Source organism: Sus scrofa, chromosome 13, assembly GCF_054392235.1.
Source record: "Sus scrofa isolate SSC_HxYL_T2T_F1_AM1 chromosome 13, Sscrofa_HxYL_maternal_Yorkshire_Landrace_v2.0, whole genome shotgun sequence".
In the NCBI taxonomy this organism is placed as follows: domain Eukaryota; kingdom Metazoa; phylum Chordata; class Mammalia; order Artiodactyla; family Suidae; genus Sus; species Sus scrofa.
In genome coordinates, this window is record NC_139395.1 from 213,307,252 (window position 1) to 213,321,223 (window position 13,972).

At 47.7% G+C, this 13,972-nt stretch overlaps 1 protein-coding gene across 1 annotated transcript; it reads left to right on the top strand.

Annotated features, from left to right (window-relative positions):
- The first annotated feature begins 397 nt into the window (after nt 1-397).
- Nucleotides 398-11,107, top strand: KCNE2 (potassium voltage-gated channel subfamily E regulatory subunit 2). Its single transcript, XM_084989762.1, has 2 exons — nt 398-547; nt 9,545-11,107. The coding sequence occupies exon 2, from the start codon at nt 9,550-9,552 to the stop codon at nt 9,919-9,921; it is 372 nt and encodes a 123-aa protein (XP_084845888.1). The 5' UTR covers nt 398-547; nt 9,545-9,549; the 3' UTR covers nt 9,922-11,107.
- The last annotated feature ends 2,865 nt before the right edge of the window (nt 11,108-13,972 follow it).

Sequence of the window (13,972 nt, forward strand, 5' to 3'; positions counted from 1 at the left end):
TTTGATCCCCAGCCCGGTGCAGTGGGTTAAAGGATCCAGTGTTGCCCCAGCTGTGGCATAGGTCACAGCCGTGGCTTGGATATAATTCCTGGCCTGGGAACTTCATATGCCTTGGGTGCAGCCATCGACTGGCCTTCTCCTCAAGCATCCCCAGCCACTCAGAGATGGCCATGTCCCAGGGAGGACAGCTCACCACACTGGGGGCCCAGGCATGGCCCTGGCTGGAGCTGGCATCATGGAGCCTGAAGAGGGAACTTGCGCCACTCCTGCCCAATGCCAGACTCTGCAACCCCTCCGGTTTCAAGGTTAATTCCTAGCTGCTGGCTGGTATTTAACTTTCCACAGAAGATTAGATTAAATACTTGGGTTCATAAAAGCCTGGGATTGCAGGCTGGGTGAGCGAGGGCTTAGCTGGCTGCAGGCCGAAGCTGCTCAGCAGGCCAGGTTTACGCAGCATCCTAAAAGCTTGCCTGTCCCACCAAGAAGGCACGGAACAGCCTGACTTCACAGGGAGACATTCCCCACCGCTCACACACCACAGAGGCAAGTTTCCACGGCAAATTCTTAATTTCTTGAGAAATTAAGTTACAAAGCTCTCTATTTTATTCCCAGAAAATTATACAAGGAATGAGCTTCCTGGTACAAGGCCTGGCCCTCTCTTCCTTCCTTCCTCCCTTCCTCCCTCTTTTTCTCATTTTCTTTTTCTCCTCCTCCTTCTTTTTGTAGTGTTTTCCTTTCTCGTTTCTTCAGTCATTGCCTTTGGGTGCAAATTTAAGAAAAAATTTTTGATAATGGGCATTTCATGGTAAAGGTAGATCTTTCTCCTTTTCTATTCCCATTATAAAAAGGAAAGATGCGGCTGCCTTTTGTAGGTCTTGATGATGCTAGTGAGCCGCAGTCTTTCAGGGAGAGGGAACTTTGATTTGGGGATCGCGTGTGTGTTACTTACCTGACAGTGTCAGGCGGTCCTTGTCAGGGATTCTGCACATTTGTGACAGGTGCAGCTGGAATTAGGGGGTCATCGTATGACATGAAGATAAGGAAAACAAATTGATGGGCACAGGCCCAAGTTTGTTTGGTCATGTCCACAGCACCGGAAGTACCTGGGCCAGAGATCAAACCCACACCGTAGCAGTTACAGAACCGCAGCAGTGACAGTGCTGGATCCTTAAGCTAGGCCACTCCCAAGCCATGGTCTTGGTTTCATTTCTTTCACCCCGTGAGTTGACCCACCACAGGTGATGGAAACAGGGAGTTATTGAATTTTGTGACCTCTGCTAGGACAGAGTGGGTGCAGGGCACCAGCCCAAAGGACTTCAATCTCCCGTCTAAGCACTGTGACCGTGGATAGTTGACTTAACTTCACTGGGCTTAAGCTTACTCCACCTGCCAAAGGAGCAGATCAGCCCAAAGAATCTCTAGGGGCCCATCCTGTTCTTTGACTGAGCAAGAACCATCTATTAAAAAAACGCCTGGAGAAGTTCCCATCATGGCGCAGCAGAAACGAATCCGGCTAGGAACCATGAGGGCGCGGGTTCGATCCTTGGCCCTGCTCAGTGGGTTAAGGATTTGGCGTCGCTATGAGCTGTGGTGTAGGTCACAGATGCGGCTCGGATCTGGCGTTGCTGTGGCTGCAGTGTATGCTGGCAGCTGTAGCTCTGATTTGACCCCTAGCCTGGGAACCTTCATATGCCGCGGGTGTGGCCCTAGAAAGACAAAAAGAAAAAGAAAAAAAAAGCCTGGATATGTAGATCCACGTGTATGCGTTTGAACTTTAGGAAAGTGCCAAGGTTTGACCATTTTTAGCCTCTACCAACGGCAACCTCGAGTGATTCATCAGAATGTAAATAGTTGCTGCCTTCACATTCCTAAGGTGAATGCCTAGTACACATTCTGCTTAGAGGAGGGATTGATACCAAAGGCAGTCAACATCTATCTGCTACATAGTTATTCTGGGTAGCAGAAATGTGAATCTGTTTGTCTGAGCAGAATGTCCATCAGGGAAAGAGCTTTCCCACGCTGGGATGGTTTTGGCTTGTGGATGTGGAGCAGACACAAGGCTGCTCAACCACGTCTCATCGGATGGCATCTGGGCTTGACTTTCTCAGCCTGGCCAGGGATCAGCACTTAGGCATTTAATCCCCCCGGGCCCTTTTCAGTTCCATGATTAAGTCTTATCAAAAAGCATCGCTGATCTGCTTAGCAGCGGGGTTTGGTCCATGTGAGAAGAACTGAACAGTCAGCAGCGTTAGCTCTAACGGGCAGGGGAAAGCTGCCTTGCCCACACCTGGGAATAAAGCCAACTCTAGGGGAACTCAGCACAGAAGTCCTTCATCTCAGAGATTCTCGGTTGGGCTTGAGGGGCCCAGGGGTGCCCTGAAAGTGAATATAGAGCTTTGTGGGTGCCCACTTTTCTAGGAAAAAATAAAATCAGAGTTCCTGTCATGGCACAGCGGAAACAAATCCGACTAGGAACCATTAGGTTGCGGGTTCAATCCCTGGCCTTGCTCAGTGGGTTAAGGATCCAACACTGCCATGAGCTGTGGTGTAGGTCGAAGATGCGGCTCGGATCTGGCATTGCTGTGGCTGTGGCATAGGCCTGCAACTACATCTCTGATTCAACCCCTAGCCTGGGAACTTCCAGGTGGCTTTTTAGGCCACAGGTGCTGGCCTAAAAAGCAAAAAATAAAAATAAATAATTTAAAAATCATTGCTGTGGTAGTTTCCAGTTGAATTCTGCAGAACACAAAAGAAGAGCGTTCATTCATTCACCAAAGACATAATAAAGGTCAGCTGTCCACCAACCAGGGTGCAGGTCCCCAGTTCAAAGGCAACTGAAACAATCCCTGCCCTCTAGCTGCTCAGCCCTCATGTCCTTTGGAATCAAAGGACCTACTCTCTCAACATCAGTTTCCTCCTTTGTAAAATGGAAGTAACCATCTACCCTTTATTAGAGTGGTTTTGAGGCATTCCCGTCATGGCTCAGTGGTTATTGAATCCGACTAGAAACCATGAGGTAGCAGGTTTGATCCCTGGCCTTGCTCAGTGGGTTAAGGATCCAGCGTTGCCATGAGCTGCGGTGTAGGTTGTAGACGCAGCTCGGATCCCGCATTGCTGTGGCTCTGGCGAAGGCCGGCGGCAACATCTCCGATTGGACCCCTAGCGTGGAAACCTTCATATGCCACAGGAGCGGCCCCAGAAAAGGCAAAAAGACAAAAAAAAATAAAATAAAAATACTCTATTTTATTTTGATGGTTTTGAACATCCTGTGGATAGCATGCAGGCAATGGGTAACTGAAAACGGGCAAACCAACATGACAGTTTGCAAAAAGCAGCACTGAAAAGGTATCTCCAGCCCAGACTAGGAGGCCAGGGCAAAGCTTCTGGCTGGGATGACCACCTATTTGGATTTCTGAAACTATAAAAATACCACTTATTTATTTATCTCTCTCTCTATCTATTTATTTATCTATTTTCTTTCTACAGCTGCACCTGTAACATAGGGAAGGTCCCACGCTAGGTATCCAATCAGAGCTGCAGCTGAGACCCATGCCACAGCCATGGCAACACCAGATCTGAGCCACATCTGTGACTTACACCACAATGCCAGATCTTACCCCACTGAGCAAAGCCAGGGTTCAAACCTGCTCCCTCACAGAGAAAACATTGGGTGGTTAACCTGCTGAGCCACAACGAGAATTCCAGCAAACCACCTTTTTAAAATGTATGAGCCTGGAGTTCCCTCGTGGCTCAGTGGGTTAAGTATCTAGCGTGGTCACTGCTGTGGCTCTGGTTACAGCTGTGGCTCAGGTGTGATCCCTGGCTTGGGAACTTATACCTGTTGAGGGTGGGGTCAAAAAAAAAAAAAAAAGTGTGAGTCTGGAGATACTCAGCCCTTCTGCTAGGGAGCTGCATTTCTTTCTTCTGCAGGGCACCACAGGGAAAATCATGCAGAAGAATCATGGTACCCTCTCTGCTTTCACTCTGCCCTCAGTACTCACTTGCAGTGCTCCGTCCTCATTCCAGGGTGGACAACTGGGGCTTCCCCTGAGGCACTGCGGCCTGGCTGGCCTTGCTAAACATCAAAACACACCTCTGCCATGTCCCCTACGATCTTTCAGGCCCTGAGAGCACTTCTTAGGAGCCCCTGGCCCTGGCCCAGAGTTCTCACAGGTGGTGAAAAGCTAAAGAGGGGCTGTGATGAAAACGTGCACAGTACGATGTGAGCAGTGAATGTGGTCTATCCTATTGTCCCTCCCATGTGACACCGGGACTTTACCGTCTCCACTCAGGGGAGTCACTGGCAAGCCAGGCTCAGTGGCAGAGCCCACAGAGGGTACACGGGAAGTGGTGGGTGGCGGAGCTTAGAGCACTGAGGAGCCTGCAATGTCACACCTCTCAGGCGCGGGGTGGGGGGAGCAGGGCTCACCCGCTGGCTTCAAAGAACCACTGCCCAATAAGCAGAATGAGGAGACTAATTCCCACCTAGACAAAAGGACACGAAGGATCCAGTTCTCTGCCCAGAAGCGGCTCCCTCCATCCCTGTCTCAATTTCCACCTGCTTCACAGTCACTCAGGGCCCTCTGTGGTACCAACTGTCCTTTGTCACCACCAGCCCTTTATTTTGCAAACTTAGCTCTTCTGGGATTTTTTATTTGTTTCCTTTTTTGTTCGCTTTGAGTCTTGGGTTTTTTTTTTGTTTGTTTGTTTTTTTGTTTTTTTTTTCCTTTTTTAGGGCTACACTCATAGCATAAGAAGGTTTACAGGCTAGGGGTCCAATCAGGGCTGCAGCTGCCAGCCTATGGCACAGCCACAGCAATGCTGGATCCTTAGCCCACTGAGTGAGGCCAGGGATCGAACCTGCATCCTCATGGATACTAGTCGGGTTCATTATCTCTGAGCCACAACAGGAACTCTGTTTTTTTGTTTGTTTGTTTTTGTTTTTTGTTTTTTTTAGAGAGAGTTATTTATTTATTTTATTTTATTGTCTTTTTTTGCCTTTTCTAGGGCTGCTCCCTCGGTACATGATGGTTTCCAGGCTAGGGGTCCAATTGGAGCCGAAGCTGCCAGCCTACGCCAGAGCCACAGCAACATGGGATCCGAGCCGCGTCTGCGACCTACACCACAGCTCACGGCAATGCTGGATCCTTAACCCACTGAGCAAGGGCAGGGATTGAACCTGCAACCTCATGGTTCCTGGTCTGATTCGATAACCACTGAGCCACAACAGGAACTCCGGGAGTTATTTATTTTTAAATTATTGCTTTGAGATCTTTATTTTTTTATTTTTAAGTTCACACCTGCAGCATATGGAAGTTCCCAGGCTAGGGGTGGAATCAGAGCTGCAGCTGCCAGCCTACACCACAGCTACAGCAGCACAGGATCTGAGCCAAGCCTGTGACCTACACCACAGTTCATGGCAACGCCAGATCCTTAACCCACTGAGCAAGGCCAGGGATCAGCCCTAATCCTCATGGATACTTATTGGGTTTGTTACCACTAAGCCATGATGGGAACTCCTGGGAACTTTTTTTTTTCCCCCCTTTGGTTATGTCTATCTTCTACCCATTTTAAAATTTGGCTTCATAGAAGGAAACCCAGTTCTCTGTAGAGGGTGCAGTGGGGGCCGGAGGGGGGTGGGAAAGCTAGGAAAAATCAATTTTCTTTATTGGGTGAAGATGTGGAAAAGAGTTGGCAGAAACCGAGGGTGTGAACACGGGTAGGTGAAGGGACCCTGCTCTGACATATTTGCACGGCAAGTGCTGAGGGCACAGGGGTGGGAGTGGGTTGCCTTTTCCTGGATGAGACAGTTGGGAGCTCCCCCCAGAGGAGGAGACATTGGCTCTTCGAGGGTTAAGGAGCCAGTGGTGAAGCCTTGTGTTGGATTAAAGTCGCCTTAGCTACAATGTTTTCACAGGGAATTGTGTTATTTGGGTGGGGGTGGGACACATCTCTGTCACACGGTTGGAAAATGTGCCTGGCGTGTACTTTGGGGCAAACTTACCTATTAAGTTTCTTTTCAACGCACTCAGGTTTGCACGCAGGGGAGAAGGAGGAAGACCTGAGAGCTCTTCAAATAATAGAACTGAAAACATCTGATTAAGAAACTTAGATTGTCTTAGTTACGGTGGTAAGCAGGCTTCCCCCCTGCTCCATTGCTCCTGGTTCTGTTCACTGGTACTTGCCCCATTTGAGAACCACGCTCTGCTCTCTTCTCTGAGCTCCTTATCCCTCTGTTCACACTTCTTAACATCCATTTGCACCTTGCACTCTCATTGGTTTGTGTCTCTCCCACTCCACTGAGCTCCCACAGAAGTCTCGTATTGGTTCTTGCTGCGTTTCCAGTTTCAGCATGGACCTGCCCCGTTCATTGATTCATCAAACATCCATTAGGTGCCCATTAGGTGCCAGTCTCTGTGCCAACCTTCGCTCCGCCAAGGTAGGCAAAGGGGATACAAGTCCCACACAGACATGACGGTCAAGTGGGAAGGGTAAGACGGTATGCCAGTCATCACACACACACACACACACACACACACACACACACACGCACACACACCTGTGATGTACACACACAACTACCACAGATCGTGAAGAGTGCTTTGAAGAAACTAGTAAGATGCTGCTGGAGAAAAGTAGGGGTGGAGGTGGAGGAGACTGGTTGGGAGCAGGGCCAGGAAAATTTTCTCAGAAGTATCATTTAAGCTGGACCAGAAGGGGTGAGGAGATAGTAGAGGGAAGAGAAGGGAAAAGTATTCCAGGTTGAGGGAACAGAATGTGCAAAATGTCCTGAAGCAGAAGGTCTCCTGACATGGAGGAAGGAAGGCCAGTAAGACCAGTTGCCACGAGGGTAGAATAATTGGAGAGGAGGTCAGGGGCCAGCCCAGGGCCAGGCCGGATAAACCTGTTAAGGAATGAGATATATTTTTGAGAACAACGGGAAGATATCGCATTGTTTTCAAAAAAAAGGAATGATATGCTCCCCTTTTCCCCTTAAAAGGAGCACCTTGACTGCTGTGCAGGGCAGAGGGGACTCTGGGGAGACGGTGTTGGGGAGGGCGTTGAACTGCATTGTATCAGCCAGGTGAGAGATGCTGGGGGCCAGGCAGTGAGGTGAGAGATGCTGGGGGCCAGGCAGTGAGGTGAGAGATGCTGGGGGCCAGGCAGTGAGGTGAAGAGATGCTGGGGCCAGGCAGTGAGATGGAGAGATGCTGGGGTCCAGGCAGTGAGGTGGAGAGATGCTGGGGGCCAGGCAGTGAGGTGAGAGATGCTGGGGGCCAGGCAGTGAGGTGAGAGATGCTGGGGCCAGGCAGTGAGATGGAGAGATGCTGGGGGCCAGGCAGTGAGGTGAGAGATGCTGGGGGCCAGGCAGTGAGGTGAGAGATACTGGGGCCAGGCAGTGAGATGGAGAGATGCTGGGGTCCAGGCAGTGAGGTGGAGAGATGCTGGGGGCCAGGCAGTGAGGTGAGAGATGCTGGGGGCCAGGCAGTGAGGTGAAGAGATGCTGGGGCCAGGCAGTGAGATGGAGAGATGCTGGGGGCCAGGCAGTGAGGTGAGAGATGCTGGGGGCCAGGCAGTGAGGTGAGAGATGCTGGGGGCCAGGCAGTGAGGTGAGAGATGCTGGGGGCCAGGCAGTGAGGTGAGAGATGCTGGGGCCAGGCAGTGAGATGGAGAGATGCTGGGGGCCAGGCAGTGAGATGGAGAGATGCTGGGGGCCAGGCAGTGAGGTGAGAGATGCTGGGGGCCAGGCAGTGAGATGGAGAGATGCTGGGGGCCAGGCAGTAAGATGGAGAGATGCTGGGGGCCAGGCAGCGAGGTGGAGAGATGCTGGGGGCCAGGCAGTGAGATGGAGAGATGCTGGGGTCTAGGCAGTGAGGTGGAGAGATGCTGGGGCCAGGCAGTGAGGTGGAGAGATGCTGGGGGCCAGGCAGTGAGGTGAGAGATGCTGGGGTCCAGGCAGTGAGGTGGAGGATGGAGAAGAGGGTGGGAGTTGAGAAGTGAATGATCCCTCAGGTCATTCCTTTGTACCACTTTCAAGTACGGATGTTCCTACTCATCAGTTTGGGATACTTGGAACAAGCGCTGCCTAGACATAGGAGATGGAGCAGATTGCAAAGTCAGTCAATGCCCCTGGCAACCCCGGCCTCAGCGTTCTCTAAAAACCCAGAGCAGACATAGTCATTGCCTCATTCGGTCTGTTGAGTATCCTTTGTGAATAAGGCACTGTGCTGGCTCTTGCGAAGTGACTGATTGTTTTATTTATTTTAGATTTTATTTTTTACTACACTTGGTTGATTTACAGTGTTGTGTCAATCTCTGCTGTACAGAAAAGTGACCCAGTCATACATACATACATTCTTTTACTCATATTATCTTCCATCATGGTCTATCCCAAGAGACTGGATATAGTTCCCTGTGCTGTACGGTAGGACCTCATTGCTTATTTAGTCTAAATGTAATAGTTTGCCTCTACCAACCCCAACTCCCCGTTCATCCCACTTCCTTTATTATTTTTTTCTTCTTTTTATGGCCCCACCTGTGGCATATGGAAGTTCCCAGGCTAGGGGTCAAATTGGAGCTGCAGCTGCTGGCCAATGCCACAGCATGGCAACACTGGATCTGAGCCACACCTGTGACCTACACTGCAGCTTTCAGCGATGCCAGAGCCTTGGCCCACTGAGTGAGGCCAGAGATCAAACCCACACCCTCACAGAGACAATGTTGGGTTCTTAACCTGCTGAGTCACAATGGGAACTGTGACTGATCCATTTAGAAACAAAGTAAGGAATGCACGATTATTGATGAAAGATTTGGACATAAGAAAAATATAAGAAAAAAAATTGTGAGCAGTCCACCCACTATTAACACTTTAAGCTATTTATTTCCAGTCTTTTTTCCATTTTTATCTGCATATTTATTTACATATGTAAATTGGAATCATGCTACATGTAGTTTTATGTGCTCCTTTAAACTTTTATCGTAAGACAGCATACATGCTAGGAGTTTCCGCTGTGGCACACCAGGTTAAGGATCTGGTGTTGTCTCTGGTGGCTGCTGAGATGGGAGTTTAATCCCTGGCCTGGGAACTTCCATATGCCTCGAGTGCAGCTGGGGAAAAAAAAAATAGGTAAATAAATAAATAAACTAAAAATGCTTTAAATATATATGCAAAGTTTAAAGAATAACAAAATACGCACTCACATAATCACCAGCAGATAAAGAAGAAATAATATTACTTTCCTCCCTCCATCGCTTAAGGCAGAAAGAATCAGTTTTCTTTTTTTTTCCTTTTTCAGCCACACCTGTGGCACGTGAAAGTTCCCGAGCCAGGGGGTCAGGGATCAAATCTGAGTTGCATCTGCAATCTACACCACAGCTGCACCAATGCTGGATCCCTAACCCACTGCTCTGGGCTGGAGATTGAACTGGCACCTCCACAGAGACAAGCTAGATCATTAACCCACTGTGTCACAGCAGGAACTCCAAGAATCCATTTTCTCTTAACCTTGTCCATCTATTTTATTCTTTAAATTGCAGCAGGAAGGAAATATGCCTACTCTATCCAATCTGACACAGACCCTGGAAGACGTCTTCAGAAGGATTTTTATTACTTATATGGACAATTGGCGCAGGAACACGACAGTGGAGCAAGAGGCCCTGCAAGCCAAGGTTGATGCCGAGAACTTCTACTACGTCATCCTGTACCTGATGGTGATGATTGGAATGTTCTCCTTCATCATCGTAGCCATCCTGGTGAGCACGGTGAAATCCAAGCGACGAGAACACTCCAACGACCCCTACCACCAGTACATCGTGGAGGACTGGCAAGGGAAATACAAGAGTCAAATTCTGAACCTAGAAGAATCAAGGGCCACCATCCACGAGAACATTGGTGCAGCAGGGCCCACAAGGTCTCCTTGATCAGCGAGAGAGGCACAGAGCCAACGGCTGACATGCAAATATGAAGAGACACCTGTGCCATGGAGCAAATCCAGTTGTCATTGCTTAGAAGACACTAAGTTCCTCGCTCTCTGTTGGGAAGTTTCATGGAGATGATGTGGTTTGTCAATTAAGATAGAGGACATTTCAATCTCAGTGATTTTATCCTTGCTCATTGGAGCAACGTTTTATGACAAAGCCTTCTTTTACTTTCTGAGTGATGTAGATGTCATTTTAATCAATGTCAGTCCTGCTGTGGTGCAATGGGATCAGCTGTCTTGGGAGAGCCGGGTTGAAGGTTTGATTCCTGATCTCCTCCTCAGCAGGGCTGCTGAGGGATTCACTGTTGCCGCAGGTGAGGCTTAGGTTAACGACTGTGGTTCAGATCTGATTCCTGGCCTAGGAACTCCATATGCCATGGGGCAGCCAAACAATTTAAAAAAATAAAAAATAGGGATCGGGAGCTTGGGCTTATCAGACACAACCTAGAATAGATTTACAAGGAGATCCTGCTGAATAGCATTGAGAACTATGTCTAGATACTCATGTCGCAACAGAAGAAAGGGTGGGGGAGAAAACTATAACTGCAGTGTATACATCTAAGGATAACCTGACCCCCTTGCTGTACAGTGGGAAAATAAATTAAAAAAAATAAAATAAATAAATAAATAAAAAATAAAAAAATCAATGTCAATCGTAGAAATAAGGCCAAATTTGAAGTAGAGTGCCTGGGCAGTGGCAGTGGGACAGAAAGGAGAGAGGAACAAATCATTGAATCTTCTTTCTCAAGAAGCATTTTGTCTGTGACTAATGCAATTTATAAATAAACCGGGTGTATTACCCAGATGCTGAGGTTCAAAAATCTATCATTAGCTCACCAGATTGACATGGGGCACTTATTTAGTAATTCATGAATAGAGGCGCTGCAGTGATGAATGAACAGAACCATGGGTATGTCTCTTCCCCAGCACGGAGCTTATTTGGAAGTCTGAAAATAGAACAAATATTTCACAAGGGCAAGGAGTCCACACCAAAGAAGAATCTTGAAGAATGACCTGGTGCCACAGAAACATATTTTCCAATTAATTTAAAATTTTACCGAAAACGACCTTTTAAAATTCTTGTTATTATAGAAAAAAATAATATTAAAACATTACTGTATAAACAATTCAATCTTTTCACTCAGTTTATTTTTTTCTATTTACACTTAACTTAGTTTCACTCACGTTTCAAGAGACTTATTTTCACCGATGTACAGAAAAGTGTCTGAATGGCGGGTATCTATTGAAGAGCTAGACCAGAACTTCTTATTCTGAACTTTGGGGTTCATGATTTCCTAGGGTGTCAGGGCTGGAGGGCATCTTGGAGCTTATCATATTCTGATCACATCATTTCACTGATAGATGAGAATCTCCAGTCCACATATTAGGTGACTTGATTCATTAACTCGATCAGTAACATTTACTGTCTATCTATGTGGGTCACTGGCTTAGACTCCAGGAGTTTGGAGACGCATGTGACTCTCTGAGCTGGAGGAACTCACTCACTCAGCAGAGAGGGAATCAGACACATACACATCATGATGATATCATGTGACAAAGTTATACTGGAGATCAACATAAAGTGGGCAGAGCTAGAGCCAGGGCAGAAGGACTGGGAAGAGAAAGTCAATGGTAAGACAGATGCACGGGCTGGCGCTTTGTGCAGCTTTGTGCAGCTTCATTCCTCTTTGCTTACACTCTTCTCCTTCCTTATTTCCCATCTACTCAGCCAAGGCAGAGCAATTGTGAGCAGAGCCTCAGGGCTCAGGGCACTAAGACAAAACTCAAAAAGGAGTCTTGGGAGTTCCTGTTGTGGCTCAATGGTAACAAACCCCACGAGTATCCATGAGGATGCGAATTCCATCCCTGACCTCTCTCCGTGGGTTAAGGTTCCAGCGTGTGGTGTAGGTTGCAGACGCTTCTCAGATCTGGTGTTGCTGTGGCGGTAGCATAGGCTGGCAGCTACAGCTCTGACTCAACCCCTAGCCTGGGAACATCCATATGCCACCCGTGTGGCCCTAAAAAGACAAGAAGCAAGCAAACAAAAAACAAAAAAGGAGTCGTTCTTCGATGTCTTACATGGATTACAAGGTTTGTCTCTTTTGAGTGAGATAGAGAGGTCTGTTTCCTAATAATAAACATGTAAGTATGCCAACAGAAGCATTAAAACAGTGTTAGGAAAAGCCATTCATATTCTAAGAGCAGATACGGAAAGCATGGCTTCCCTCCTTAGATCAGAAACCCGGCAATGCTGTAGCACACAGAACATCTGAACAAGTGTGCCCAGAGCAGCAACCCAAGATACAAAATCCTAGCCTTGGTTCTGAATCCAGACAGGAATCCAAGGTTTCTACTAACTGACAAAGACTATCTCCTTGACCAAATTCTGGTTCAGGCTTCTCTGAATCCCCTTTGTGACTTGATCTCAACCTTGACCTATAAACATCTGTAGACACTTGACACAAAATGTATCCTCCACCTCCCCACACTAAGAGACTTGAACAAACACTCCCACAGTTTCTAATAGCTCTAGGCTGCCTCCTTAAGAGGACCCCAGCCCCCTTTAAAGTACCTGCCTAAGAAAACTCAACAAACTGCCGCGAGAATTTACTGTTTGTTCCAGCCCAAACCTGGAGATAAGCAAATCAGCCCCGAACCCTTCCTAGAGCAGTTACTTTAGAAATTTTACAAGTATAAATCCTTCGTCTCCCCACTGGAGGCGTAAACCTTTCTTTTTTTTTTTTTTTTTAGCTTTTTGGTGTTTTTTGTTTCCATATTCATGGCATGTGAATTCCCAGGCCAGGGATTTAACCCTCGCCATAGCAGTGACCCAAGCCACTGCAGTGACAAAGCGGCACCCTTAACCCACTGCAACACAAGAGAACTCCTGAAGTGTAAATCTTTGACCACCCAGGACTGTCTTGTCTCTTTGAAAATAACACATTCAAGGCAGTAACTCTCCCCAACAGACCCTTGCTTTAACTGGCACCACTGCCTCCAATCGTAAAAACAGGAGTTTGTTTCTCTTGCAGAGAAGTGTCCATCGACAAAGCCAGATCAGGCTGACTATTCCCTTCCACTTTTTGTAAATTTCCACTTCCCCCAACTCTGCCTGAGTGCCTGTGGCCCCAACCTCCTCATTCTCCTTCTTATGCCCAGTTACCTCTGCACCAATCAAAGTTGAGTTTAATTCATGCCGAATTCTCTTCCCTACTGTGATAGCGACTGAATCAAGTCTGTCCCTAACACATGAACCGGTGCCTGGCTTTATCTGTGACACAGGAAAACACATCAAGGGGAGGAGGGATCTAGGTTTTCCTAATTAAGTACATTTCATTATCATCATTTAATAAATGTTCATCAGCCAAGTTTACTTTCGGGGAATGGGAGAAATACCCAATCTTGACGAGCATTTTGGCTTGGATCCTGCATTGCTGTGGCATAGGCTGACAGCTGCAGCTCTGAGATTCAACCCCTAGCCTGGGAACTTCCATATGCTGCAGGTGCAGCCCTAAAAAGAAGGAAAAAAAAAAAAAAAAGAGTTCCTTTTGTGACTCAGTGGTTAACAAACCCGACTAGGAACCATGACGTTGTGGGTTTGATCTCTGGCCTCGCTCAGTGGGTTAAGAATCTGGCAATGCTACTAGCTGTGGTGTAGGTCACAGACATGGCTCAGGTCCACTGTGGCTGTTGCTGTGGTGTAGGCCAGCAGCTGTAGCTCCAGATTCGACTGCTTTCCTGGGAACCTCCATATGCCATGGGTGCGCACCCACCCCACCCCCCCAAAAAAGAAAAGGAACTCATGGTAGTGGCTGCCCTGATAGAGGCTAGATCCGGAGTCAGGTCCCAGCTCTGGCCCTTGCTGGCTTTAAAACCCTCCACGACTTAATCTGTGTCTTCATTTCCTCATTACAGTCATAATATGTCCTTCACAGGCCTGTCAGGAGACTTCAATTAGACAATAAAGTGCTTAGAACATTATTTCTGTTACT